Source organism: Canis lupus, chromosome 2, assembly GCF_011100685.1.
Source record: "Canis lupus familiaris isolate Mischka breed German Shepherd chromosome 2, alternate assembly UU_Cfam_GSD_1.0, whole genome shotgun sequence".
Classification (NCBI taxonomy): domain Eukaryota; kingdom Metazoa; phylum Chordata; class Mammalia; order Carnivora; family Canidae; genus Canis; species Canis lupus.
In genome coordinates, this window is record NC_049223.1 from 71,986,440 (window position 1) to 72,013,083 (window position 26,644).

Genomic DNA, 26,644 nt, shown 5'->3' on the forward strand with positions numbered 1-26,644 from the left:
TTGTACTTGAGTCAATATTTTTATTAACACACATTTTTCAAAGTTTGTACAAACCAAAACATTCCTGTGTTTCAAAATGTCCATTATACAAACATACAAATGAACAAAAGGTGTTACCAAAAGTTAGCTACTCAATTTCATGGTAAAACAGTGTCATGATTTTTAAAAACCAAAATTTCAAGACTGAGGTTTCTTCCTTCACCTTTTGGAACTTGTGGAAAGTTAGAAAATGTGTGAATCTGCTTTATATTAAATGCCAAGACCTTAAAAAAAGATTTAGTATAAAACTAAGTATGTGTTTTTATATTGTCACTTCATGAAACAGAATTTCTCAAGTCTTCCAAATTAAAAAAACCCAAAAAACCATGACTGTTAATATTTTTCCACAATCATTTCCCCATAGTTAAACGTAAATGCATCTGAAAAATATTATCTGACAGTTTATCTTTACCTAAAAGTTTCTCATTCAAAAAGTTACAAAACTATTTAGCACTGCCATTTCCCTTGCTTTGAAGGGAAAATGACCTCCCCCACTAGAGTGAGATTGAAGCAACATGGTCCATTGTTTCTTCTCAGAAAGAAGCTACCTATTTCCACATCTCTGTCCAATTCTGTGCATGGCTCCACTTGTGAGAATGTCATCATAAATTATAAGCATCTGCCTCTAGGAAATGCCTAGCACGTTACACTGACTGCTTACAATTTTGGTACACTGAGGTACAAATGTCATCTGCCCTCGTGGTTACCTCTAGCCATAGTACCCCTCCCCTGTGCACTAATTTCAAGGTAGTTGATTTTACTGTGTTTCGTGGCACTTACACATCTCTCATTTCTTTCACAAACATCCCATAGAGGACCTGAGAGAATGGCTAGAAGTGTAAATCTATCTCCTCTCCTGGAAAAGTAAATCCATGTGCCTATTGGGTCAAGAAGGGAAAACAGGACACAAACAATTCTAGCTGAGGCCAAGCTGCTTCTGACAAGCACCTGTTTTCAATACATTTCCGTTAAAAGCAGGGAGTGTACAGGCTGGGGTGGGTGAGGAGGAGTGGGGAGAAGATACAGTGATATTATTTCTCCCAATCAGATTCAGAATCCATACTTGAGCAGCTTGCACTGACTCCCCAAATGCTCTGTAGTTCAAATATTATCTCATTTTGATCTGCTCATTAAAAAAAATGTTCTCTAACAACAGCCCAATATAACAACTGATACAAGGGTATTTTTCTTTTTTAAAAAGAAGTGGCAGTGTGAGAATTTAAAATCAGTCACATAAAACAATCAAGAAAGGGGTAGAGGAGGGAAATGTCCAGTAAAACCTGGACAACCTTTCTTTCTGCCCTTATTTAAAAAGACAGACTGTTCAAATCTCCCTTAAGTATCTTCTTAAATGCTCTTCCAAGAAATCTTCCAAAAGGCACTTAACTTCATACTTATACACTGAATTATTTCACCTCAGCAATCAGTTTTTAAGACTCCAAGGTAACAAGAAAAGGTCTTATTCCTTTACTAAAAGGTAGAGAGTAGAACCTTTTTTTTTTTTTAAAGAGGCATCACTTTTACAAGAACAAGCTAGGCTAATCATTATTCCTTTATCAAGAAAAAGTTTCTTTTTTTAAAAAATAAATAAAACTCTGGCTATACATAGTACAAAGTTCATACATAATATACCTGGAGAAAAACCCAAGAGTATACCCTGAAGCAAAAGATTTATTGGAGAGAGAAGGCCTCTTCCCTTGTACCAAGTCTTAAGGTGGCAGTTTTCAAAGTTCAGAGGATGGCAGTGATATGTAATTAATGCCAAACGATTTGCTCATGGGTATGGCAGGATGCAATGATGGACCAGAAAAAAAAAAATTATTCTGCACATAACACTGAGCAGTGACCACCACACACACACACACACACACACACACACACACACACAGTAGTACCCAAAGAGAGAGACAGAGTAGTATGGGGGTAGGCGGGGGGAGGAGTGAGAGTATGAGACAGAGAGCTTGGAACCCCAAACATCCAAGCATGCAGTCATGACACAGCATGAACCAGGTGTTTCCATTCAGCCCACTGCAATCCCACAAAGAAGGATAACTGTAATAAAATAGAGATTTCTTAAGAAAGCTTGCAATTCCCAGATAACAGCCAGGCCACCAACCCTAACCCAGGAAACCCCTTTGCTGTGGCTGGAAGCCTCCTTATGGTCTCTCATGGAGAAGTTATAGCTCCTGACTTCTCTGACTTCTTGCTCTTGGACAAGGCAGCTGCCTGCTTCAGGAGTTCTCGGTTTTTGGCCTAAACAAACAAAAAATCAGAAAAAGAAGGATGTTTTAACAGGACAGGACATGTTTTTCATGCAGATGCTAAGGCATACAATGTAGAGGGTCAGGAAGAGAACAAGTTCTAGAGATAGAAAACAACAGAAAGCTCTAGGGCTTGGTTCAGGGGAAGACAGTGTTTGCTGGAGGCTAATCAGCACACTTCAATCTCCTGGGATCCACTGTTACAAAAGGGTGCTTTATGAACACAAACAAACCAGAGTGCCTTCACATGCTGGATAAACAGAATTCATAAACCAGACATCTGGAATCACATCTGGCTTACCCAAAAATCAAAACACACATTTATTAATTCCACTGTTTTTTGAGGGAAAAAGATCAGAATACAGCCAACCATGAAACAATAAAAGACAGCTACAAGGTGGATTAATGTGAATTTGTCAATACCCTGAGATAAAGAAGTCTGAAAGATAATCACTTAAAACACAATCAGCTAAATACACCAGGGCTACCACATAAAATAAGCAGACTCACCTGCAATTGCTCTGTGACTTCTTTGTGAGTTTTCTCCATCTGGTTCATTTTGGCTCTCATCTGAGATTCTTGGTATTGAAAATCAGCCTTCAACTCTGTGATCTGAGGGGGAAACAAAAAAGGCAGAGTGACCAGAAGAAAGCTGTGTCCAATTCTGTGCATGGCTCCACTTGTGAGAATGTCAACAAAAAATGTTCTGATACCAAAGAACTAACGGTTTTCCAAATGAATGAAATCCAGGGCTCTCCTGAAGATCCAGAACTACATCAAAACCAGGGGATTCTGTATCCTATTTTTTCTAAAGATTTCCTGAAAATTACACAAAATCCTGACATATCATCTCTCATATTTCATCACTGGCAGGTTTTAAAGATTTTATGTATTTAATACATGCCAATAATCCTCCAAAAAATCAGTGATTATAATACAATATGACCGACGGTTTGAGAGAAGCCAGGAGAATAACAGCTGTTGCCATTTATTGAATTTTTAACTTATTCTAGGCAAAATGTTTGAGAATATATACTATATATACATATATACATGTAGTTTTTGTTTGTTTGTTTTAGTAATCTCTATACACAGCATAGAGCTTGAACTCACGACCTCAAGATCAAGAGTTGCATGCTCCTCCAACTGAGCCAGCCAGGTGCCCTAAACTGTTTGATTATATTATTTCATTCTATCCTATGATAAACCTTTGGGGAGGCAATATTATTTTTCCCATTTCATAGATGGGAAAACTGAGGCTTAGAAAGGGTTAAGTAACATGGCCAAGATCATACATGTTATCAAGTGGCAGAGCTAGAATTCAAACCCCAGGCCTTCTTCTATTGACTATGCTATTCAAGGAGCAAAGAGAGATGTCTAGGTTTTTGTTTTTGTTTTTTGTTTTTTGTTTTTTTAGATTTTATTATTTATTCATGAGAATACACAGAGAGGAGACAAAGAGAGAGAGGCAGAGGCACAGGCGGAGGGAGAAGCAGGCTCCATGCAGGGAGCCCGACGTGGGACTCAATATGGGGTCTCCAGGGTCACACCCTGGGATGAAGGCAGGCGCTAAACTGCTGAGCCACCTGGGCTGCCCGAGAGATGTCTATGTTGAGAAGTGATGTGTGAGCTGAGTTTTAAGGTACATGAGGTACAATTGGCACACAAGACAAGGAGAAGGGCATCCAAGCAAAAGAAACTATATGGGCGTAGCCAGAAGGTTTGAGGTAACCAACAACTTGTTCGAATGACTAATGAGCATGGAAAGTGGCAGGTGATGATGCTACAGATAAGCAGGCATGAGGTAGCAGGACCTATGTTCCAAGCCAAGGAGTGTGACCTTGATCCTGAAAGTGATGAGAAACAACCTATTTGTTTTTGGCCCTTTTAAAAACCCAAACTTCGCAAAGTAATAGAAACAAGTGTTCATTTTATCTCTATTTTGCAAAATCCTTTTATGTGCCATTTTCACTTAGTCCATGAAGAAAATATACCTAAGTCTACTTTCATCTAACAGTCATGTAGTAAAGTGGAAAGAATACTGGTCTCTCCCCATGAATCTCCACCTTACCAGCAGAAGAAAGCACAGGCTAGTAGAAAGAGCAGTAGTCAGAAAAACTGGAGTTACTCTGTTCTGCCATTTACTAGTTGTGTGATTTGGTACATCATTTAATATCTTTGGGTCTGTTTCCTCATCTGTAAAATGAGGTCGAAATTAGATTGAAAGAATGAATGTAAATATTTTAATATTATAAATGCCTTTGGCTAGCCATTCAGATTGAATCCTAGCAAGAAAACATACAGCCTCAAGGAAGAAAACACAACTAGGAGAAGGAAGCCTAAGAGGAAAAATATTGGAGGCTCCCTTCATCTATGACATGATGATAACAATAATTCCTCTCTTAAAGGGCTATTTTTTTTTAAGATTTTATTTATTCATCAGAGAGAGAGAGTGAGAGGGAGGCAGAGACACAGGTAGAGGGAGAAACAGGCTCCACGCCAGGAGCCCAACGTGGAACTCGATCCCGGGTCTCCAGGACCACACCCCGGGCCAAAGGCGGCGCTAAACCATTGAGCCACCAGGGCTGCCCTCAAAGGGCTATTATGAGGATAAATGAGTTAATACATGGAAAGTATGCAGAAGTGTTAGGTACACAGTTAAGTATCCAATAAAAGTTAGCTATTATTGTTATTAATATATTAAGACAAAAATGAGATATTCTTTACAAACCCAATAAGATAAATAGACCTGAATAGAAGAAGGATTTTAAAAAATTCCCTTAAAGAGGGAGAATAACTGTTAGACCAGAGTAAGACTTTACTGAAGATACTAAGGTGTTTAAAGAATGGGTCACTCAGGAAGGGAGTTGTCAGTAATGGAAGCAAAGTGATGTAAGAGTCATGGAGGAAGGCCTACCTGAACATTGTCCAGGAAGGAGGGAGACCTGGCCCACATATTTTGAGTATTAGTGTCCCACAGATATGGTCATCCCAATAATAGAGATGGAGACATCAGATTCTCTTAGCCTGAGAGCATTAAAAATTCCAATTATATAACTACCTCCTCTTGTCCCGACTCCATGCTTATTCAGCACCTTCTGATTACAACCTTCCAAAGCAACTCATGCTGAGAATAGTAGTGAGTTATGCCCCCACTGTGAATTAAGAGGGGCACTGTCGTTTTAATTGGTCAGTACCAAATAAATATCAGTTATTTGGTATCAGTACCAAATAAACATCAGTTAGCACCGTGCCCTATTGCACCACATGCTTACCCTTGCATCATTCTGGCCTGAAAGGTATTAACAAAACTGTACCTTCTTCTCTTTCTCTAAAATCATTTGATCCTTTTGATGCAGCATCTTCTTCAAAGTGGCCACTTCTTCCTTCAGCTGGGCAATGATGACAAAGTGGTCAGTGCCTGGTGAGTCCAGAGCCAGGTCTGGGGAAAAGCTGAGTAGAAATATAGAGGGGGAAAAATAGTAACTTGGAGGGATAAACCTTTGTCTACTTGAGGACACACCATAGGCCACTTGACTACAAGCTCAAGGGTAAGAACAACTATTTGAATTCCCAGTGGTAAGCACAATGCTCCATATATGCCAGACTCAACAGACTTTGCTAAACTGTACAGGCAAGGTGATCATAACTACACCAACCAAATCAAAACCCATAGCATTTCTGCAGCATCTCCTCTCACATTCAAGATGAAAACAAACGCATTTTCTAAAAGCCAAGGACATTTTGTTTCAGGTGCATTGAAAATCCCCAATTATTCATGGGTGAAACAGTCATTTTTTTGTAATTAAATAATTACCCTAGAATCTGGGTAAGTTATCAATTGTAAGCTCATGTATTTTTCTTTTAGAGCTCCCCACAGAGCTCATCTTTTGGTTATTTTCTGCCGCAAAGCTTTTATGATGTGGTACAACTGCTAAAAAGCTGTTGCATGGGGTGCCTGGGTGGCTCAGTCAGTTAAGTGTTTGATGTTGGGCTTCTGGCTCAGTGGAGTGTCTACTTCTCCCTCTGTCCCTCTCCCAACTCATTTTTTTTCTCTCTCTCTCAAATAAATAAACACACACACACACACACACACCCCTACTGCATTCCATACCAGAAGCAGTCAGTCCCTTTTAAATTAACAGGAAGGAAGCCAACTTCCCCTACACTGTAACTGGCCTGTTGACCACCACTTCCAGTATCAAGAATTCAGTGATATTTAGTTAGAAAAGGAACAAAGAGGTGGCAAACCCAGAGTCACACCACAACCTGGATTTGCAACAGATTCTTCTCAGTAACAGTACCTGAGCACTTCATTTTTTCAAAGTGCCAAGTGAACTCTGTCTTTTTAGCAGTGTCTTCTAACCAGGCCCAGTGCCAGGGAATCTAACCTGTAAACCCCTGAAATTGTACATATAATTCAGTGTATACATATAATGAGTGGTTTTTAGGGTGAAACTCCATAGCTTTCCCGGTTGGTCAGAGATGTCTTAAACTCAAAACAAGTTAAGGAATCATTGCCATGAAAGTCATATACTGTCAGTGTCCAGAGTCTTCCCAAAGGTGGTTCTTACTCTTCCCAGGGCAACCTTTAAAGTAAAACACAAACCTGTTTTTCCTAAGCAGACACTGGAATATTAATTCCCAGCTCCCTATATCAATATAGCAATGACTCTAGTTCCCCCTTGCTGTTGGTTCGTTCCTACTTCTTGAACTATATCTAATAACCAGTACTTCTCTATTTAGGTAGAAACTCAAAAGAGCAAGCGGAATCACTGGACATCCTCATAGTTACCAAACATTTCTATGACTAGAAGACACAGTCCGTTGATAAGAATATTCTCTCTTGGGATGCCTGGGTGGCTCATTGGTTTAGCGTCTGCCTTCGATTCAAGTCGTGATCCCAGGGTCCTGGGACTGAGTCTTGCATCAGGGTCCCTCTGCCTGTTTCTGCCTCTCTCTGTGTCTCATGAATAAATAAAATCTTAAAAAAAAAAAAAAAAAAAAAAAGAATATTCTCTCTCGGTATACATGAAGCACACGAGGAGAATGTCAGAAGAATGTACCAGTGCTTTCATAAATGATGAATGTCCAGAATTACTGGGTGACAAAAAGTAATAAATGTCATATAATAAAACAAGGCACGCAGGAGAAAATACTGAAGGAACCCATCAAAGTCTCCACCAATTTCAATACCTGCCAAGGGACTTTCTTCCCTCAATCCAAAGAATTTACTTAAACCCATAACCAGAATGAAAATGAAACGGAGTAATGGGGTAGTATAAATCTTGGGGTCCCAAAAATGCCCTTCTCTATTTGCTTCTTGAGAGGATTCTTTCCATACCAATATGTTACTGACAAGACCAGTTGTGTTTATCCTATGTTACGGCCTGACCTTTCTAACTTTCTAAGCTTTTTTTTTTTTTTTTTTTTTTTTTTCTGGAAAGCAAATGAAAGCAGATGGCTAGATTATCAAGGCAGAAAATCAGATTCAGTCTCTTTCCAAGTATCTCTAATGAGAAGGAACTCACTATTTCTCTAGGAAGCTTCTTGTCTTTTCCAAACCTTTTAATATAAGACCTCAAAGACCACACAAAGTAAGGCTAATCTTTCAGGCATACTTCAAATGCAGAATGAAATAAAACAATGAAGAGGGGTGCCTGGTTGGCTCAGACAGTGGAACATGTGACTTGATCTTGGGGTTGAGAGTTCAAGCGCCACACTGGGTGTAGAGATTATTTATTTATTTATTTATTTATTTAATTTTTTTTTTTTTTTTAATTTATGATAGTCACACACACACAGAGAGAGAGGCAGAGACACAGGCAGAGGGAGAAGCAGGCTCCATGCACTGGGAGCCTGACGTGGGATTCGATCCTAGGTCTCCAGGATCGCGCCCTGGGCCCAAGGCAGGCGCCAAACCGCTGCACCACCCAGGGATCCCGAGATTATTTAAAATAAAATCTAGGCAGCCCAGGAGGCTCAGCAGTTTAGCGCCACCTTCAGCCCAGGGCCTGATCCTGGAGACCCAGGATCAAGTCCCACGTCAGGCTCCCTGCATGGAGCCTGCTTCTCCCTCTGCCTGTGTCTCTGCCTCTCTCTCTTTCTCTCTCTCTCTGTCTCTCATGAATAAATAAATAAAATTTTAAAAAACTATGAGGAAAGGAAAGGAATATCCTTTAGAAACAATAAACCACAAGGTGAGCCTGGGCGTCCCATTGTTGAGAGTGCTTTATTATCATCAACAGAACAAACAAAAAAAGTAGCTGGTATATTTTCTCTGGTAAGGAAAGATAGAAATGAACTCAGATTTTCCTCAAATTGAAGTTTTTCCTACAATGTAACAAACTAGAATATATGAGAGGGAGGCTATGAATTCTGCAAGATACTTAAAAAAAAAAAAAGGCAAAAACCCATTTTAGAAGTACAAAACTATTCAAGAGGTACCTGGGTGGCACAGCTGGTTGGGTGTCTGACTCTTAGTTTCAGCTCAGGTCCTGATCTCGGGGTCATGAGATTGAGCCCTATGTCAAAGTCTGCACTCAATGCAGAGTCTGCTTAGGACTCTCTCCCTCTGGACCCTCTGCCCCCTGAATAAATAAATAAAAATCTTTAAAAAATTAAATAAAACTATTCAATTAAAGGTTTTATTAAAAAACCTAGGGGTGCCTGGGTAGCTCAATTGGTTAAGCATCTGACTTCAGCTCAGGTCATGCATGATCTCAGGGTCCTAGGATCAAGCCCCATGTCAGGCTCCATGCTACTGTGGAATCTGCTTCTTTTTCTCCCTCTCCTTCTGCCCCACCCCCTGCTCATATATGCTCTCTCTCTCAAATAATAAAATATTAAAAAAAAAAAAGAAAACCAACCTAAAGCGATGCATTCTTCCTGTATGATACGGAAGGCTAATGGAGAAGTAAAAAGAAGAGAAAAAAAAATCAAACATGCCTCAAAACTTACAAACTAAAAAAAAACAACAAAAAAAAACCTTACAAACTAAGAGAGGAGAATGTGGGAGAACAGCGAGGTGAATGGAAAGTTGTCAGGAGAAGCCTGCAAAAGATAGGAGGGGATGACAAGGGCAAAGAAAAGAGCATATGTGGATATTATTTTTATATGTTTCTTTTTTTTTTAAGATTTTATTTATTCATTCATGAAAGAGAGAGAGAGAGGCAGTGACACAGGCAGAGGGAGAAGCAGGCTCCATGCAGGAAGCCTGATGTGGGACTCGATCCCCAGACTCCAGGATCACACCCTGAGCCAAAGGCAGATGCTCAACCGCTGAGCCACCCAGGCGTCCCCATATGTGGATATTTTAAAAGTGGGGCCAGGAAAGTAGACTGTGATGCACTGAAAATGGGGAGGCAGCTACAGTGGAGCGCTCAGAAGCGAGCCTGTTTACATCTGGTACAGAAGTGAATTCAAGACAGATACTCAAAAAAAAGACTAGGGCTTTACATGACATTACAAAGGGGGCCATCAAAAAAAGGCTTGCCAGAATGTTTTCAAAGTAAGGGGCACCTGGGTGGCTCAGTCAGTTGGGTGTCCCCACTCTTGGTTTCCACTCAGGTTGTGGAATCCAGCTCCATGCAGAGCTCCATGCTCAGTGAGGAGTCTGCTCGAGATTCTTTCCCGCTTTACTTCCCACTATGTGTATGCACACACTCACTCTCTCTCTAAAATAATCTTTAAAAAAAATGTTTTCAGAGACGCGTGGGTGGCTCAGTGGTTGAGCATCTGCCTTCGGCTCAGGGCATGATCCAGGGATCCAGGATCGAGCTCCACACAGGGCTCCCTGTGAGGAGCCTGTGTCTCCCTCTGCCTATGTCTCTGCCTTTCTCTGTGTCTCTCATGAATAAATAAATAAATCTTCAAAAAAAAAAGAAAACTTAAGTTTAGCTTTGTATATCCAAAGCAATAGACAACAAGAATAATGGCAGTATCTTAAGAACAAAAGCTCAAAGGTAAACTTTAAGGGCTCATTGGCTCAACTAAAGGTTTTTTTCAGGTCATTCATATACAGTCTGGGTCATAAATGAGCACAAAATAGAAATGATGAATCTAAATGCTCTGGGTCTTGGCCTAGACCTCTACAAAGGCAGGAATCTCAGAAAGGTTCACCCCTAGACATGGTTTTTGGAGGATCATGCACCCTGGCAGAAGTGATGGCAATCTTCATAATGGCCAGAATATCTGCTGAGAGAACACTAAAGCTGACCAGAAAAGATGGTCTTCATAGTTCCTTCCCCAATATAATTTGAATACATAATTCATAATTTGTCCAACATTTCCAGAAGGTTCATTTCAAGAAATACAAATCAATGATACTAGAGGATAAAAAGACCTTGTAGTGGTGACTGGGTGGCTCAGTCGGTTAAGCACATGACTTGGTTTTGGCTCAGGTCATGATCTCAGGGGTTTTGGGATTGAGTCTTGTGTTGGCCCTGTGCTTAGTGGGAAATCTGCTTGAAGATTTTCTCCCTCCGCCCCTCCTCACTTCACACTCTCTCTCTCAAATAAATCAATAAATCTTAAAAAAAAAAGAAAGAAAGAAAGAAAGAAAGAAAGAAAGAAAGAAAGAAAGAAAGAAAGAAAGAAGAAAGAAACAAACCTTGCTGAATCTGAAAGCAAGTTAATAAAAAAGGTAATAGGAAAGAATAAATTTCACAGGTGCTCTGTGCTCCCCTAAACAAAAGCCCTGGTAAGCCTATGTGCTACTCTACTCCCATACCTACCACTGGCTGGGAAGGAGAACTGACACTGGGAGTTTTCAGAATGGAGATGATTCCAAGGATTTTGGGGGAGAGTATGTCAGTGTCTCACTGGGCCTGGGATGCAGAAACAGAAAAATGGGTGGCCCCAAGACTTGGTTGGGAAGCAGTCACTGCACCAACATGGATGGGGCACTCTAGATATTGGGATAAAGTAGCTTACAAGAGAAAGCATTGCTCAGACGGAGAAGGGAAAGCAACAAATAAAAATATACATTTAAACAGGTTTAAAAATAAGTAAAAATATTTAAATACATCTTGTTCTCTGCTGATTTGGTATCTGCACTCATAGACTAAGCAATACTGCCTTAATTCCAAATTGTCACTGCTCCACCTCTCAAGACCAACTCCTGCCCTGCCTGGAGGAGGCCACAGGCACAGATCAAAGTAAAAAGCATATAGCTCCTAACTTCTTAGAATTAGTGTGGGGGAGTTATTTGTGGACAATAGAATTCAGTTGCTGTTAAATCCAGTTATATGTATTTGTCTTTTAATGACAGGATTAGAGTTATAAACCAATATTGGCGCTGCTTATTCATAAGCTATCAAGTGGCTAATGTAATAATGTTCCTCAGAACCTCAATAACAATCCTAGATAAGGTCCAAGGCATACCCTGTTTCAGTAACTGTATATGCAGCACCTCAAATGGAAGGATGTACACACACCAACTGGCTTACCTGTCTCCATTAGTTGTGATTGACTCAAACTTGGATTTTTTCTTTGGGATTTCATTTTGAATTGAAGACGTAGAAAGTGTTTTCTGGCTTTTAATGCAAAAATAGAGAGATACATATTAGAAATCAAAGATTTATAAAACACCACAATAAAAGTTTGTTAAATGGGACCAACATATCATAGCTCTTCCATACAGTTATTCTTGATTACTAAAATCTACCACGGTGTTGATTTCATAGGTCTTATAGGTGCATGGGCAGCTCACTTTCACAGGCTCCCCCCCAAATTCTTAGCTTTAATTAAATATTACCTACTTTATTAACAACCTATTAAAATTTTAGTAAGAAGTATAATCTACTTTATAGCTAAAAAGTAATCTTCTAAAACATTTTTAAATTTTTTTAATTTTATGTAGGATCCATCCCTAAAGTGTGGCTCAAATTCATAACCCTGAGATCAAGAGTCACACACTCCACCAACTGAGCCAGCCACCCCTTAAAAAGTACTTTTACATTTAATGATTCATATGCACCTCCAATTCTGTGAGGTATATACAAGGTACTATTTCTAGTCTGCAGAAACTGATGCTCATCAAGGTTATCTGAACTACCCAAGGATATACAGCTAGTCAACGGTGAAGCTGGGACTAGACACCAGGTTGAACTCCTAGTCCAATTCTTCTTCACTACAGTTCTGTGAATCTAATGAGTCCCACAACACCACTAAAAATCATTTTGGCCCCAGTGAGTTCATCCTCAAGTAAGACCTTTTCTTACTTGATCTCTTCAATAATTGATACCACTGACCTTGCTAACCTTCTCCCCTTCCAACTACATCGAGGAGTAACTGACAAACTATATATGTAAGGTATGTAATACGACAGTTTGATATACATATATGCTATGGTATGATTACCAAGATTAAGATAATTAACACAGGGATCCCTGGGTGGCACAGCGGTTTGGTGCCTGCCTTTGGCCCAGGGCACGATCCTGGAGACTTGGGATCGAATCCCATGTTGGGCTCCCTGCATGGAGCCTGCTTCTCCCTCTGCCTGTGTCTCTGCCTCTCTCTCTCTCTGTGTGACTATCATGAATAAATAAATAGAATCTTAAAAAAAAAAAAAAGATAATTAACACATCTATCACCTCACAGTTACCTTGCTTTTTATAGCAATCTACTCTCAGCAATTTTCAAATATATAATACCATTTTTAAAAATATTTTATTTATTTATTTATGAGAGATACACAGAGAGAGGCAGAGACATAGGCAGAAGAAGCAGGCTCCCTGTGAGGAGCCCAATATGGGACCTGATCCCAGGACCATGGGATCATGCCCTGAGCCGAAGGCAGATGTTCAACCACTGAGCCACCCAGGGGTCCCTATAATACCATATTAATGTCACTCTGCTGTACATTAGATCCTCAGAACTTTTTCTTTTTTTTAAGATTTTATTTATTTATTCATGAGAGACACACGGAGAGAGAGGCAGAGACACAGGAAGAGGGAGAAGCAGGCTCCACGCAGGAAGCCAATGTGGGACTCGATCCTGGGACTCCAGAATCATGCACTGAGCCAAAGGCAGACACCCAACCGCTGAGCCACCCAGGCATTCCCAGAACTTTTTCTTCTTATAACTGAAAGTTTATATATCCTTTGACCTAACCTCCCCACTTCCCACTTTCCTCAGCCCCTGGCAACCACCATTCCAGTTTCTGTTTCCATGAAATTGGCTTTTTTTTTTTTTTTTTAAGATTTATTTATTTATTCATGAGAGAGACAGAGAAAGAGAGGCAGAGACACAGGCAGAGGGAGAAGTAGGCTCCTCATAGGAGCCCGATGTGGGACTCAATCCCAGATCCTGGGATCACGACCTGAGCCAAAGGCAGCCACCCAACCTCTGAGCCACCCAGGCGTCCCTGAAATTAGCCTTTTAAAAAGATTTCATGTAGAAGTGATACCACACAGTATGTGTGTGTGTGGGGGGGGGGGGGTGAATATATTTTCTTTATCCATTCAACCACTGCAGAACATTTACATTGTTTCCATCTCCTGGCTATTATGAATAAAGGTGCAGTGAACATAGGGTGTAAATATCTCTTCAAGATACTGATTTCATTTCCTTTGCATATATACCCAGGAATGACTATTGGATCAAATGATAGTTCTGTTTTTAATTTTTTGAGGAACCATCATACTATTCTGCACAATGGCTGTACCAATTTACATTCCTACCAATGGTTCCCTTTCTCCACAACATCACCAACATCTGTTATTTCTTATCTTTTCCCTCCTTTCTTTTTTTTTTTTTAAAGTAATCTCTACACCCAAAGTGGAACTCAAACTCATGACTCAGATCAAGAGTCACATGCTCTACCGACTGAGCCATCCTAAAAGATGTGAGATTTCTCATTGTGGTTTTGATGTGCATTTCCTTGATGATTAGTGATGTTTAGCACCTTTGCATGCATTTATTGGCTATCTGTATGTCTTCTTTGGAAAAATGTCTATTCAAGTCCTCCGTCCATTTTTAAATTGGGTTATTCACTTTATTATTGAGTTGTATGAATTCTTCATATATTTTTTATATTAACCCTTTATCAGGTATATGGTTTGCAAATACTCTATCCCTCTTGAGTGCTTCTGGAGTTCTGTTCTCAGCCTCCAACTTGAATTATATCATCCAAGAACGTGGTTTTAACAACTACTTACATGGGTTGGAAAGGGTGTTCCCTTAATGTGATTTCATGGACTCTATCCTAGATTCTATTGAATTTAAAGCCTGGAGTAGAGCAGCAGGAATCCACACTTTATAACAACTTCTATTCCCACCGACTCTTATGTGCTACCAATGGGCCATATCCAAATCTTTCTTTTGAGTTCTAAGCTGAGCTCCCACAAAATAATAACTCTTGATCCTCTAAATTCAACTTTTTATTTTTTTAATTTAAAAAAATATTTTATTTATTTGAGAGAGAGACAGAGAAAGCACAAGTGGGTGGGGTGGGGAGCAAAGGGAGAGAGAGAAGCAGGCTCCCAGCTGAGCAGGGAGCCCCTTGTGGGGCTCGATCCCAGAACCCCGGGATCATGACCTGAGCTGAAGTCAGACACTTAACTGACTAAGCCACCTAGGTGCCCCACATAATCAACTTTTTAAAACTGAACTTCTCTTCTTCCTATATTCTCTCTCGGTTAGGAATCTACTATTTATCCAAGTAAAAAAACCTCAGAATTATCCTTTGCTCACCCAGCTCCGGTCCATCTACCTATTCATCAAATTACCTAAATTTCTCATAATTTTCCCTCTAAACTATTTTCCTGAATCTGTGTCTTTAACCTGTAGTGCTATGGCCTGAGTTGAGATTCTAATATTAACATTTCTTACCCTGGACTCTTACAAAAAAAGCTTCTTAACTAGCCCCCAGTCTCTTTTTCTTCCAATGTATTCACTACAATAATCAGAGTTATTTTTTTTATGGACCACAGGATCAGGTTCATGCTCCTTAACACATCTGCAGAATCCCTTTTACTCCCATTCCCTGGCTCCCAAACATAAGGTCCAGCAACATAAAAGGACTGCAGTTCCCCAGGGTTCCATATGGTCTCATGCCCTCCGTGTCTCTGCAAACACTATTCCCTCAGCCTAGGATGCCTCTGCCCATTCCATCTGACAATTCCAACTCATCCTAAAATCCAGCTCCAACACCAGCTCAGAGCTCTCTCTGAGCCTCTGTCTGTTGCCTGACTTCCCAAGGCAGTTAATTACTACTGCCTCTCATGCCTGTATCTTGATGTTTCCACTGTGGTGTTCATTGAATTATATTGCAATGATTTGATTACAAGCCTGTCTTCCCTACCAGACTGCATACTCTTGGTAAGCAGCATGATTCTTTTATTCATCTCTGCCTTCCTAGCAGAATCCCTGGCCCATGGGAGTACTTAATAATGTTTGCTAAATGAACAAACAAAATCATAATGGTAACAATAACAAACAGTAACTAAAATATACTGAATGCTTCCTTTATGCCAGTGATAAAACTAACCACTATGCACGCACTATATAATTTATCTTCACAACAATTCTATCAGGTGATATTCTTATTTCCCTATTTTACAGATGAAAAAGCTTGCCCAAGATCCCACACAGAGAACCTGGTAGAGTTGGGATTCAATTCAGAGCCAAAACTCTTAACAAAAACTTCAGATACTCTGAAAGGAAGCTAAGACTGCAATGAAAGGACATCTTTTTGACTAGATCTCATCAGGACAAACCTAGAACATTAACCTCCTGGCCAAATGTGCATTAAAAAAGCTGCATACAGGGATCCCTGGGTGGCGCAGCGGTTTGGCGCCTGCCTTTGGCCCAGGGCGCGATCCTGGGGACCCGGGATCAAATCCCACGTCGGGCTCCCGGTGCATGGAGCCTGCTTCTCTCTCTGCCTGTGTCTCTGCCTCTCTCTCTCTCTGTGTAACTATCATAAATAAATAAAAATTAAAAAAAAAAAAAAGCTGCATACAGGGGATCCCTGGGTGGCTCAGCAGTTTGGCGCCTGCCTTCGGCCGAGGGTGTGACCCTGGAATCCTGGGATCGAGTCCCACATCAGGCTTCCTGCATGGAGCCTGCTTCTCCTCTGTCTGTGTCTCTGCCTCTCTCTCTCTCTCTCTCTCTCTCTCACTCTCTGTCTCTCACGAATAAATAAATAAAATCTTAAAAAAAAAAAAAAAAAGCTGCATCCCTCAGAAAGTGAAATGTCCAATCCTCTAAGGAGATAACCCACTCCAAGGGTGAGGAGAACATCACAGGGAAAGTAGAACAAGTTCCATAAACTTTTTAGACACAATACAAACCAAGTCAGGAAATCCTGATACCTTATGAATCTCACTGGCGCTTGGAAGACACATGAACTGTAAATTACGGTAAAGGAGATTCCTCCTAAGGCTAGTAACTAGAGAGAAAAGACTAGGAAAATGTACACCAAATGGTATCATCCCGGCTAATTGTGTTTCTATCCGACCAACCAGTACCTCTAGCCCCATCTTACGCATCTTGGGGTTACCTGTTATAATGGCTGCCACCACTCAGTCGATACTGTTCCTTCTCCTGGTGGCTGGCACGGGAAGAGCTGCTCAGATGTTTCCTCTGCTCTTTGGTCTTTTGAAGGACCCGTTTGTATGAAAGTGTGCACAGCCAACACAGCAATTTCCCATCTACCTGAGAGACAAAGAGACAAAGATAAAGATAAAGAAGAGGGAATGGGGATCCCTGGGTGGCGCAGTGGTTTGGCGCCTGCCTTTGGCCCGGGGCGCGATCCTGGAGACCTGGGATCGAATCCCACGTCGGGCTCCCGGTGCATGGAGCCTGCTTCTCCCTCTGCCTGTGTCTCTGCCTCTCTCTCTCTCTCTGTGACTATCATAAATAAATTAAAAAAAAAAAAATTTAAAAAAAAAAAAAAGAAGAGGGAATGTAGTACATCGGTACTACAGAATATAGGTATTGGGAGTTAGAACCTCTGGGTTAAGTCCCAATTCTGTCATTTATGTGGTATGTGAACTTAGGCAAGTCTTCTACCTCAATTAAATCTCCCTATGTCCTGTGAAGCAGTTACTGTTATTTCCCACTGGAAAAATTATGAAATTGATGCATAATAAAAGTAAGTAACTTGCCCAGGATCATTTTGCTAGCCCAGGCCTATGGGATTGCAAAGTTTATATTCCAATGATTATAATATGCTACCTCCTGATTCCTAAAACAGCTTTTCAGATTCAGGGGAAAGGTGCTCTGGTTGTCAGGCAGGAGTATTCTGATCATCCGGATCCCTGGGTGGCTCAGAGGTTTAACATCTGCCTTCAGCCCAGGGTGTGATCCTGGAGTCCTGGGATCAAGTCCCGCATCAGGCTCCCTGCATGGAGCCTGCTTCTCCCTCTGCCTGTGTCTCTGCCTCTCTCTCTGCCTGTCTCTCATGAATAAATAAAATCTTTAAAAAAAAGTATTCTGATCATTGCAGAGTCATTGTAAATTAATGAATATGGTTAGCAAGAATCGGCTCTTGTGAGCCTAAGCATCTCCAAAGAGTTCCTCTGGACACTGAAAAAGTTTCTGTACTATATTCTTTCATTAAAAGAATATTTATTGAAGAGAACAAATTGATAGTTGCCAGGGGTGGAGAGTGGGACATAGGTGAAATGAGTGAAAGTAGTGAAAAGGTATAAATATCTACTTACAAAATGATTATAATATACAGTATGATGACTATAGTTAATAATACTATATTGCATATTTGAAAGTTGCTAAGAGAGTAAATCTTAAAAGTTTTCATCACAAGAAAAGCAATTCTATAACTGTGTATAGTGATAGATGTAAACTGGATTTATTGTGGTGATCAATTTCCAATACATACAAATATTGAATCATTATGCTATATATATGAAGCTAGTGTATGTCAATTATACCTCAAATTTAAAAATATAGGGGATCCCTGGGTGGCGCAGCGGTTTAGCGCCTGCCTTCCGCCCAGGGCGCGATCCTGGAGACCCGGGATCGAATCCCACGTCGGGCTCCCAGTGCATGGAGCCTGCTTCTCCCTCTGCCTGTGTCTCTGCCTCTCTCTCTCTCTGACTATCATAAATAAAAATTAAAAAAAAAATAAAAATAAAAATATATAAAATAATCACTTTTTCCTTTTTTTTTTTTTTTAAGATTTTATCTATTTATTCATGAGAGACACAGAGAGAGAGAGAGATAGAGACAGGGAGAGGGAGAAGCAGGCTCCATGCAGGGAGCCCAACGCAGGACTCGATCCAGGAACTCCAGGATCACGTCCTGGGCCGAAGGCGGCGCTAAACCACTGAGCCATCCAGGCTTCCCTCAGTCACTTTTCAAAAAGTAGAAGTACAAATTTTCACAATAAATAACAGCAAGTTGGAGATATATTTCAGATTAACATTTTGGCCATGTTTGGTAAAACAACTAAAAGGGAGAGGAAATAGGTCTCAATAAAAGTATCACTCTTATCAATCTAAATATGCATGTATAAATTTGTTTACATAATTTATATACTATAATACAAGGGGGGCACTCTCTATGTGCCAGATCACTGGGAATGTGGCAGAGAACAAGATGGACAAAGAGCTCATGTTCTAGTGCAGGTGGACAAACATAGAAGCAAATAAACAAGATAATTTCTCACAATGTTACATGCTATGAAGGCAATATAACAAGGGGTGAGTAAGTTAGTAAGGGTCTCTGTGAAGAAGTGGCATCTGAGTTTGAGAAACCAATTAAGATGCTTTAGAAAATGATGTTATCAGGCAAAATGACAGCTAGCACAAAGGTGGGAATGACACTGGCACACCTGAAGGGCTGAAAGATAGCCAGTGTGGCCGAAATAGGCAAGGGGTGGGAGATGTGATGTCAGATGAAACTGAGAGGCAGGTGTGGGCCATGCAGGCCAGGAAAGAGGTTTGGGTTTTATACTGGAGGGTTTTTAACAGAACAAATCTATATCACTTTTATTCTACCAACGTATCATCATCACTCCACATAGGGCTCTCCTCTATGTCATCTTGTGATTTTTAACTTCAACAGATAGAAACATTTTTTTTTAATTTTTTTTTTATTATTTTTATTTATGATAGTCATACAGAGAGAGAGAGAGAGGCAGAGATACAGGCAGAGGGAGAAGCAGGCTCCACGCACCGGGAGCCTGACGTGGGACTCGATCCCGGGTCTCCAGGATCGCGCCCTGGGCCAAAGGCAGGCGCCAAACCACTGCACCACCCAGGGATCCCCAACAGATAGAAACATTTAAAGAGTCATATAGTGAAATTGGTAATGTATCTTGCTTAAGTCACAATCTCTCCTTTATAGAATTAAATAAAATTCTGTGAATCACCACTTCACTTATATGGGATATTGACCACTGTCATTTAGATTCTTATGAAATACTAACTTATGAAATATTAGAATATAATGGCCCAGGGGTGCCTGGCTGGCTCAGTCAAAAGAACATGCAACTACTGATCTCAAGGTCATAAATTCAAGCCCTACCTTGGATGCAGAAATTACTTAAATAAATACTTAAACATAAACACAGATATTTTTTAAAAAGAATTTAAATTTTTTTTAAAAAAAGAATATAATTGTCCACATTTGGTAAATGAAGAAAACAAAGGCTGAAAATCTTCAAGGTCAATAAAAACTAGAAGAACTGAGAATTCTCTATTATAGGTCTTTTTTTTTTTTTTTTAAGTAGGCTTTTTTTTTTTTTTTTTAAGTAGGCTTTTTTTTTTTTTTTTTAATTTTATTTATTTATGATAGTCACACAGAGAGAAGAGAGAGAGGCAGAGACAGAGGCAGAGGGAGAAGCAGGCTCCATGCACCGGGAGCCCGACGTGGGATTCGATCCCGGGTCTCCAGGATCGCGCCCTGGGCCAAGGGCAAGCGCTAAACCGCTGCGCCACCCAGGGATCCCTTAAGTAGGCTTTAAGTAGGCTCCACATCCAGCATGGAGCCTAACATGGGGCTTGAACTCATAACCCTGAGATCAAGACCTGAGCTGAGATTAAGAGCCAGATGCTCAACTAAGTCACCCAGGTACCCCACCCCCCCTTTTTAAAGATTTTATTTTTAAGAAATCTTTACACCCAACATGGGGCTCAAACCCATAATCCCAAGATCCAGAGTCATGTTCCACCAACTGAGCCCAACAGGCACCGCTGTTTGACACAAGTGACCCACCTTAATTTCTCTGAAAGACAAAAAAAAAAAAAAAAAAATCAACAGAAACAGAGATTTACCTTCTTTCTATCATCTTTCCTGTCAAATGCACACTGTTGTTTACACTGTTCACATGAATATGGTGGTCCATACTTCTTCTCTGAATTCGTGCATCGCTGGCATTTGTTGCCAATAAATGCTGCAATTATGTTGCAGTACTGACAAGGTTTGGGCTTAAAGAGAAAAAAAGGTCAACTAAGTACATTATAAAATATGAGTGCATTTTTAAAAGCAATAATTCCTATTACACAGTTCATTAGTCACTGTAAAAATGTATTCCCAACTTCATACATTTCCTTCTATACCAATCAAATTCCTAACACTATTTAAAGTGTTTTTCTGCACAGCTATTGATTTTAAAACAAACAAAAAAATAACAAAATCCCATTAGTGTATACACTGGGACTTCTATAAGAAACTCAACAGAACCCATGCTTTGAAGAAATCAGCATGTGCTTCCAAATTTCTCAAAAGGCCATTTTGCCATTATCATTTTATTATAGGTTAGGAGAATGCCTGGAAGGACATAGTATCCAGAATCCTAACACTGAGAGACGAAAAAAAATCCATTCATCAAAATAAATAGTCAACTGCTACCAAAGAGGTCACATTGTAAGATCCATCTTTGGATTCTTCTTTTCATACTGATTACTGAAGCTCTCAAAGAAAATTATGATGACAATCTTGCCATCATGACCATAAACACAGAACAACTCAATCTGAAGTATTAGCTAAGCTTAAAAGCTCAAACACTAAATAAACTCTGAGAAAATATTTACCCATAACCAGTTCTACTAAAGATATTATAATTACATTAATAATCCACAGAATGTAAGGTTCCAAGAGGCCTGAGTATTCATTGTTCAGTACAGAGAAACTCTACTTACCGTTCCATATAACTGCACATTCTGAGCACATTTTTTGCATATTGTATTGGTTTTACTGTTAAGGAAAAAAGAGACACTTTTTTTAAAAAAAGAGGCTTTTATAAGAAAAAAACTTGTTTTACTTACAACATCTGAAAACTGATTCCTCCTTAAGCCCACAGAATTTACTCATTGCTAAGTGCCAAGGAGATATGTGGTCTGGATACTTGGTTAACTGAAGGTTGAGTATCTGGCCACTAACTCTTTTATTAATTATCCAGGTTGTTAAGTTTATTAGCTCAGATAAAATGAGACTTTCATTAAAATGGTGAGTTATGGGACAGCCCGGGTGGCTCAGCAGTTTAGCGCCGCCTTCGGCCCAGGGCGTGATCCTGGAGACCTGGGATCAAATCCCACATCAGGCTCCCTGCAAGGAGCCTGTTTCTCCCTCTGGCTGGGTCTCTGCATCTCTCTCTCTCTTTCTGTGTGTCTCTCATGAATAAATAAAATCTTAAAAAAAAAATGGTGTTTTTTTTTTCCTAAAGATTTTACTTATTTATTCATGAGAAACAGAGACAGAGAGAGAGCGGCAGAGATACAGGCAGAGGGAGAAGCAGGCTCCATGCAGGAAGCCCAATGTGGGATTCAATCCTGGGACCCCAGGATCATGCCCTGAGCCGAAGGCAGGCGCTAAACTCCTGAGCCACCCAGGGATCCCAAGTGGTGAGTTATTTCTGATTATCACATCTCCAAGTATTACTAAACAAAATGATCAAATATGGACACAACTCTCAAAAGAATATTATGTTAGACTGAAATGGACTAGCAGTAATTCTCAATTTGGATAAACATCTGAGAAACCTGAGGTGAGAAATAAAATATAATATATGTTTGGAATACAAAGTTAGTAATTCTATCCATGTTGACCTTAATCTGTCTACACTCTCCTCTGTAAGGAAAAGCATAGGAAAATCCCAGATGTGAGGAAATAGATGCTATGACCAAATATTTTGTCAATATTTCCAATTTCTCTAAGAACTAAGCACTGACAAAAATAAAAACATCTTCTGTCTTGTGAAGGTCCAGAGGTCATAACATGACCTAAATAAATATCAAAACTGATAAACTGCCTTGGGGAAAAAAATCATCTTCAAACAAAGTCTAATTCTTCACAAATGCTTGATGTGCAACAATAAACAATATTCTGGGGCTGAAAATAAAATCACATAAAAATCCAGTCTATTAGCTATTTTGTGATTATTTTCTCATAAAGTCCTATAAAAGTGACCATAAAGTTAAAACAAAGAAAAACCGCAAAGTAGAAAATATTTAAATAAAATGAAATATTCAAACGAAATAGTTTCCAGGGCAATTTTCTATTTTCTACCATTTTAAAGAGGCAGTACAAAGGGACACCTGGGTGGCTCCATGGTTGGGCGCCTGCCTTCGGCTCAGGTTGTGATCCCGGGATCCGGGATTGAATTCCGCATCGGAGTCCCTGCAAGGAGCCTGCTTCTCCCTCTGCCTGTGTCTCTGCCTCTATCTCTCATGAATAAATAAATAAATCTTAGAAAAAAAAAAAAGGCAGTACAAGAAGTGCAGTGTATTTAAAGGAAACTTTTTTAAAAAAAGATTTCATTATTTATTCAATAAATATTTCAATATTTATTTGAGAGAAAGAGAGCATGTGAGAGAGAGAGAGAGAGAGAGAGAGAGCGCGTGCGAGCATAAGCAGAGGGAGGGGCAGACTCCCCACTGAGCAGGGAGCATGATGCAGGGCTCCATCCCAGAACCTGGGATCATGACCTGAGCCGAAGTCAGATGCTTAACCAACTGAGCCACCTAAAGGACGCTCTTTTAGAAAGAAGATTCACTTCAGTGATTCTGTGATGTTGAACATTTTGGTTTATACTTACATTTATTACTGAAGAAGTGGGATACACACACACACACACACACACACACACACACACACTCCTGAAATTAAAAAAAAAAAAAACTATTTCTATGATCCATCTTGAATCCATTTTTTTTATTTAATTTTTTAAAGTAATCTCTATACCCAAGATGGGGCTCAAACTTACAACCTGGAGATTAAGAGTTGCATGCTCCACCAACTGACCCAGCCAGGTGCCCTCTTCTTCAATCAATTTTTAAATGTGGTGTGAATTAATGGTTAAACTTCACGTCACACCCCACACCCAAAAATAAATTCAATATGGATCATAGACCCAAATGTAAAATCTAAAACTTCTAGAGTATGCTGTTAGAGTATGCCCTGTATGTTTCCATTTCTATGAAGTGCTAGAACAGGTAAAACTGATCTATGGTGGAAAGGAAAATCAGAACCGTAGCTGTATGGGAAAGGCAAGAAGAGTAGGGATTGAGTGGGACGAGGGATGAGAAGATTCTCTGAGGGTGATGGTAATATTCTACATTTGAAAGGGGTTGGGGTTATACAGATGTATACTGTTTGCAGAACTCATCAAATGATGTACTCAAGATTTGAGCATTTCACTGTGTGCAAATTTTACCTCTAAAAAAATGAACTATAAACAAATATCAGACTTCATTGGTGATATGCACGCTTACTGCTTAGGATCAAATATACTGATGTCCACAACTTTAAAATGCATCACAAACAAGTTAATACACTGATGCGTAGATGCAAATACAGTAAATGTAAATTGTAGAATCTAAGTGGTGAGTATATGAGTGTTTACTGCCTAATTCTTTCAACCTTTTCTGGTTTGAAAACATCCATAATAAAATGTTGGGGAAAATGTTCCTGGAACTGAAATAAGACTGATTAAAACTAGGTTTCTAGGTCTATGTGTGAGCCAGCAAATAGGTCTCACCCTGAGTTAAGGAACTTATTTACAGTTGCAGTCCCACAGAACTTACTGTACCAATAAATTACTTTGCTGCTATTGAAAGTCTTCCAAAGATTTGTGTTTACTCACACCTAAATGTTTTTCACATTTTTAAAAATGAGATTTACATCAGGCAAATGAGTTTCAAGTGTGACTAGGGCTCACAAACCCTTTATCACAATTGTCACATTTCTGGGACGCCTGGGTGGCTCAGTGGTTGAACCTCTGCCTTTGTTTCTGGGATCGAGTCCCACATCAGGCTCCCTGCATGGAGCCTGCTTCTCCCTCTGCCTAAGTCTCTTCCTCTCTCCTTCTGTGTCTCTCATGAATAAATAAATAAAATATTAAAAAAAAAACAATTATCACATTTCCAAAAGTATCTTCTTTTGGCTTATAAATTCTTGGAGCTCTGAACATAAACATACTGAAACAGGAGACTCATATTTTACTGTTGTGGTTTCTTAGTGTCATAAAGATTATATACACAATGTAAAATGATCAAGGATCTGAAAAAAAAGATAACTTTAAAAATTTAAGCAATCAATGGAGAACTAGGGAACAATATGTGTATTTTGTATTTGTCAATGTGTTATAATGAAAAACTGCAGAATCTGTGTATAATGCAATCAATTACACATCTGTCCATTGAAAAGCAGCTAATTACAGATTTTAAGAGGAAAAAGCCTATTAACTAACATCTTCATGGTCAATAAAAACTGTACCTCTCTTGCTGGTACTCAGTTCTACAGTAGGTGCACTTCACAACAGGGTGTGCAATCCGACATTCCTGAAATGAAATGAGGATATAATTTTAAAAGGCAGTCAGAAATGGCAACAGCCTTCAGTAGGAGGCAGAAGACCTAGGTACTATTCCCAGCATATCCACTGTGCTTGAGTGAGTCACTTGAACTTTCTGGGCCTTATTTTTCTCTTCTGTCATATTGGCATTACTAGGCTGCACTGATGTGAGAATTGAGAATTTATATGGAACTAGTCATAAACTATAAAACAAAAGTATGTATGAATAAGCCTCAGACAAGAAATCAGAAGCCCCAGATTCTAGTTCTGGTTCTGCCACTTGCACTGTTTGATTTTTTGAACAGGTTCACTTGTGAAATGAAAATGCTAAATTAAAACCATTATTGCTTACCTATAACAAAGTTCCTTAAAATCAATATATATATTTCAAATATATATATATATATATATATATATATATGGCCTAAAAAAGCCACATATATATATATATATATATAATATATTTTAATCATATAAAATCTGAGCTCTCCTACAGGGTAAACAGTGACAAAATCATGGCCATTTGAGGCAATAGTGACATACAGTGATGAGTTACCCCTATCAGAGTCACAAACTCTGGATTATCTGGGACTATCTCAAAATCACTCTCAGGCCGGGTTGGTGACTTTAAACTGTCGCCTCACAGCACTTCTATTAAATAGGCAAAGCAGGATGAAGCAACTCAAACGATAAAAAGAACTTGGACCTTCAGGAATAAAAAGTGAAGAGTAGTTGGTTAGGGCCAGGGGCGAAGGTCATCAACTGGATGCTGAAAAATCCTTTTGCTTTGTACGCTTCGCTGTGGGGCTTTTCTATAAAGCCTCGCCACCTCCAACTCTGAGACTGGCTGGAAAGTGCCCGCGAGGCGCCCGAGTTGGGAGACTCTCCTCCCAGGCAGCACCCAACTCTGGAGTTCAGTTCCCGGCGGGGCAGGGGGTCCCTCGGTCTGCAACCAGCGGCGGCGAAGCCAGCCCAGGATGGATCTCGGTGCGGCTGGTCGGGGGCGAGCAGAGGACCCGCTGTCCGCTCTCGGGACCTCAAGGGGTCCGAGAACAATCCCCTCGCGGTTGCTAAGCAGCCGGACACGCCGGCCGCGGGGGCCCGGGAGTCCCCACGTGCCCCGCTGGCCCCCAGCGGAGCGGGTGAGGCGCCTCAGCTAGGCGGGCCTGCCACGCCCTGCCCGGGGGACCCCGCCGAACGGCCCCGCAGAACAGGGGGCTCCGGGCCGCGCCTCCAGCGTCCCAGTTCCCGGCCGCCGCCCCAGCCCGCGCACCTTGCACAGCTGCTGCCCCTGAGACAGCGCCTCGAAGGGGAAGCGCTGGTGGCACTTGGTGCAGGCGTAGAGCGCCGCCATGTCCCGCCCGGGCCGCGCTCACCGCCCAGCCGGCCCGGCCCGCCGCTTTATCTGACAGTCTGAGGGACAAGCTGGCGGCGGCGGCGGCGGCAGGCTGCGGCTGCGGCGGGCGGGCGGGCCGGCGAGTGCGGGCGGATCAGGGCGGGCGCGGCGGCGCTCTTCGCCCGGTCACTGGTTCACCTCGACGTCCATCAAGCACGAAGGGGCGGAACACAGAGGTTATGACAC

General features: G+C 40.6%; 1 protein-coding gene across 1 annotated transcript; it reads right to left on the minus strand.

Annotated features, from left to right (window-relative positions):
- FAM76A (family with sequence similarity 76 member A) lies at positions 1-26,512 on the minus strand. The gene is made up of 9 exons (XM_038531396.1): positions 26,336-26,512; positions 24,987-25,051; positions 21,413-21,467; positions 20,546-20,698; positions 16,807-16,961; positions 11,750-11,836; positions 5,618-5,753; positions 2,811-2,912; positions 1-2,292 (listed from the first exon to the last, which is right to left on the minus strand). Exons 1-9 carry the CDS (start codon positions 26,414-26,416, stop codon positions 2,206-2,208), a joined length of 921 nt encoding a protein of 306 aa, XP_038387324.1. The 5' UTR covers positions 26,417-26,512; the 3' UTR covers positions 1-2,205.
- Positions 26,513-26,644: the final 132 nt, after the last annotated feature.

Bases quoted from the DNA above. Each gene is read 5' to 3' on its own strand.
- FAM76A (XM_038531396.1), bottom strand. From the start codon at position 26,416: ATGGCGGCGCTCTACGCCTGCACCAAGTGCCACCAGCGCTTCCCCTTC. The intron at 20,699-21,412 runs GTAAGTAGAGTT...TTTCTCTTTAAG, and splicing joins ATGTGCAGTTATATGGAACG to CCCAAACCTTGTCAGTACTG. The intron at 2,913-5,617 runs GTACAGTTTTGT...TTTCCCCCTCAG, and splicing joins TTTTAGAGAAAGAGAAGAAG to ATCACAGAGTTGAAGGCTGA.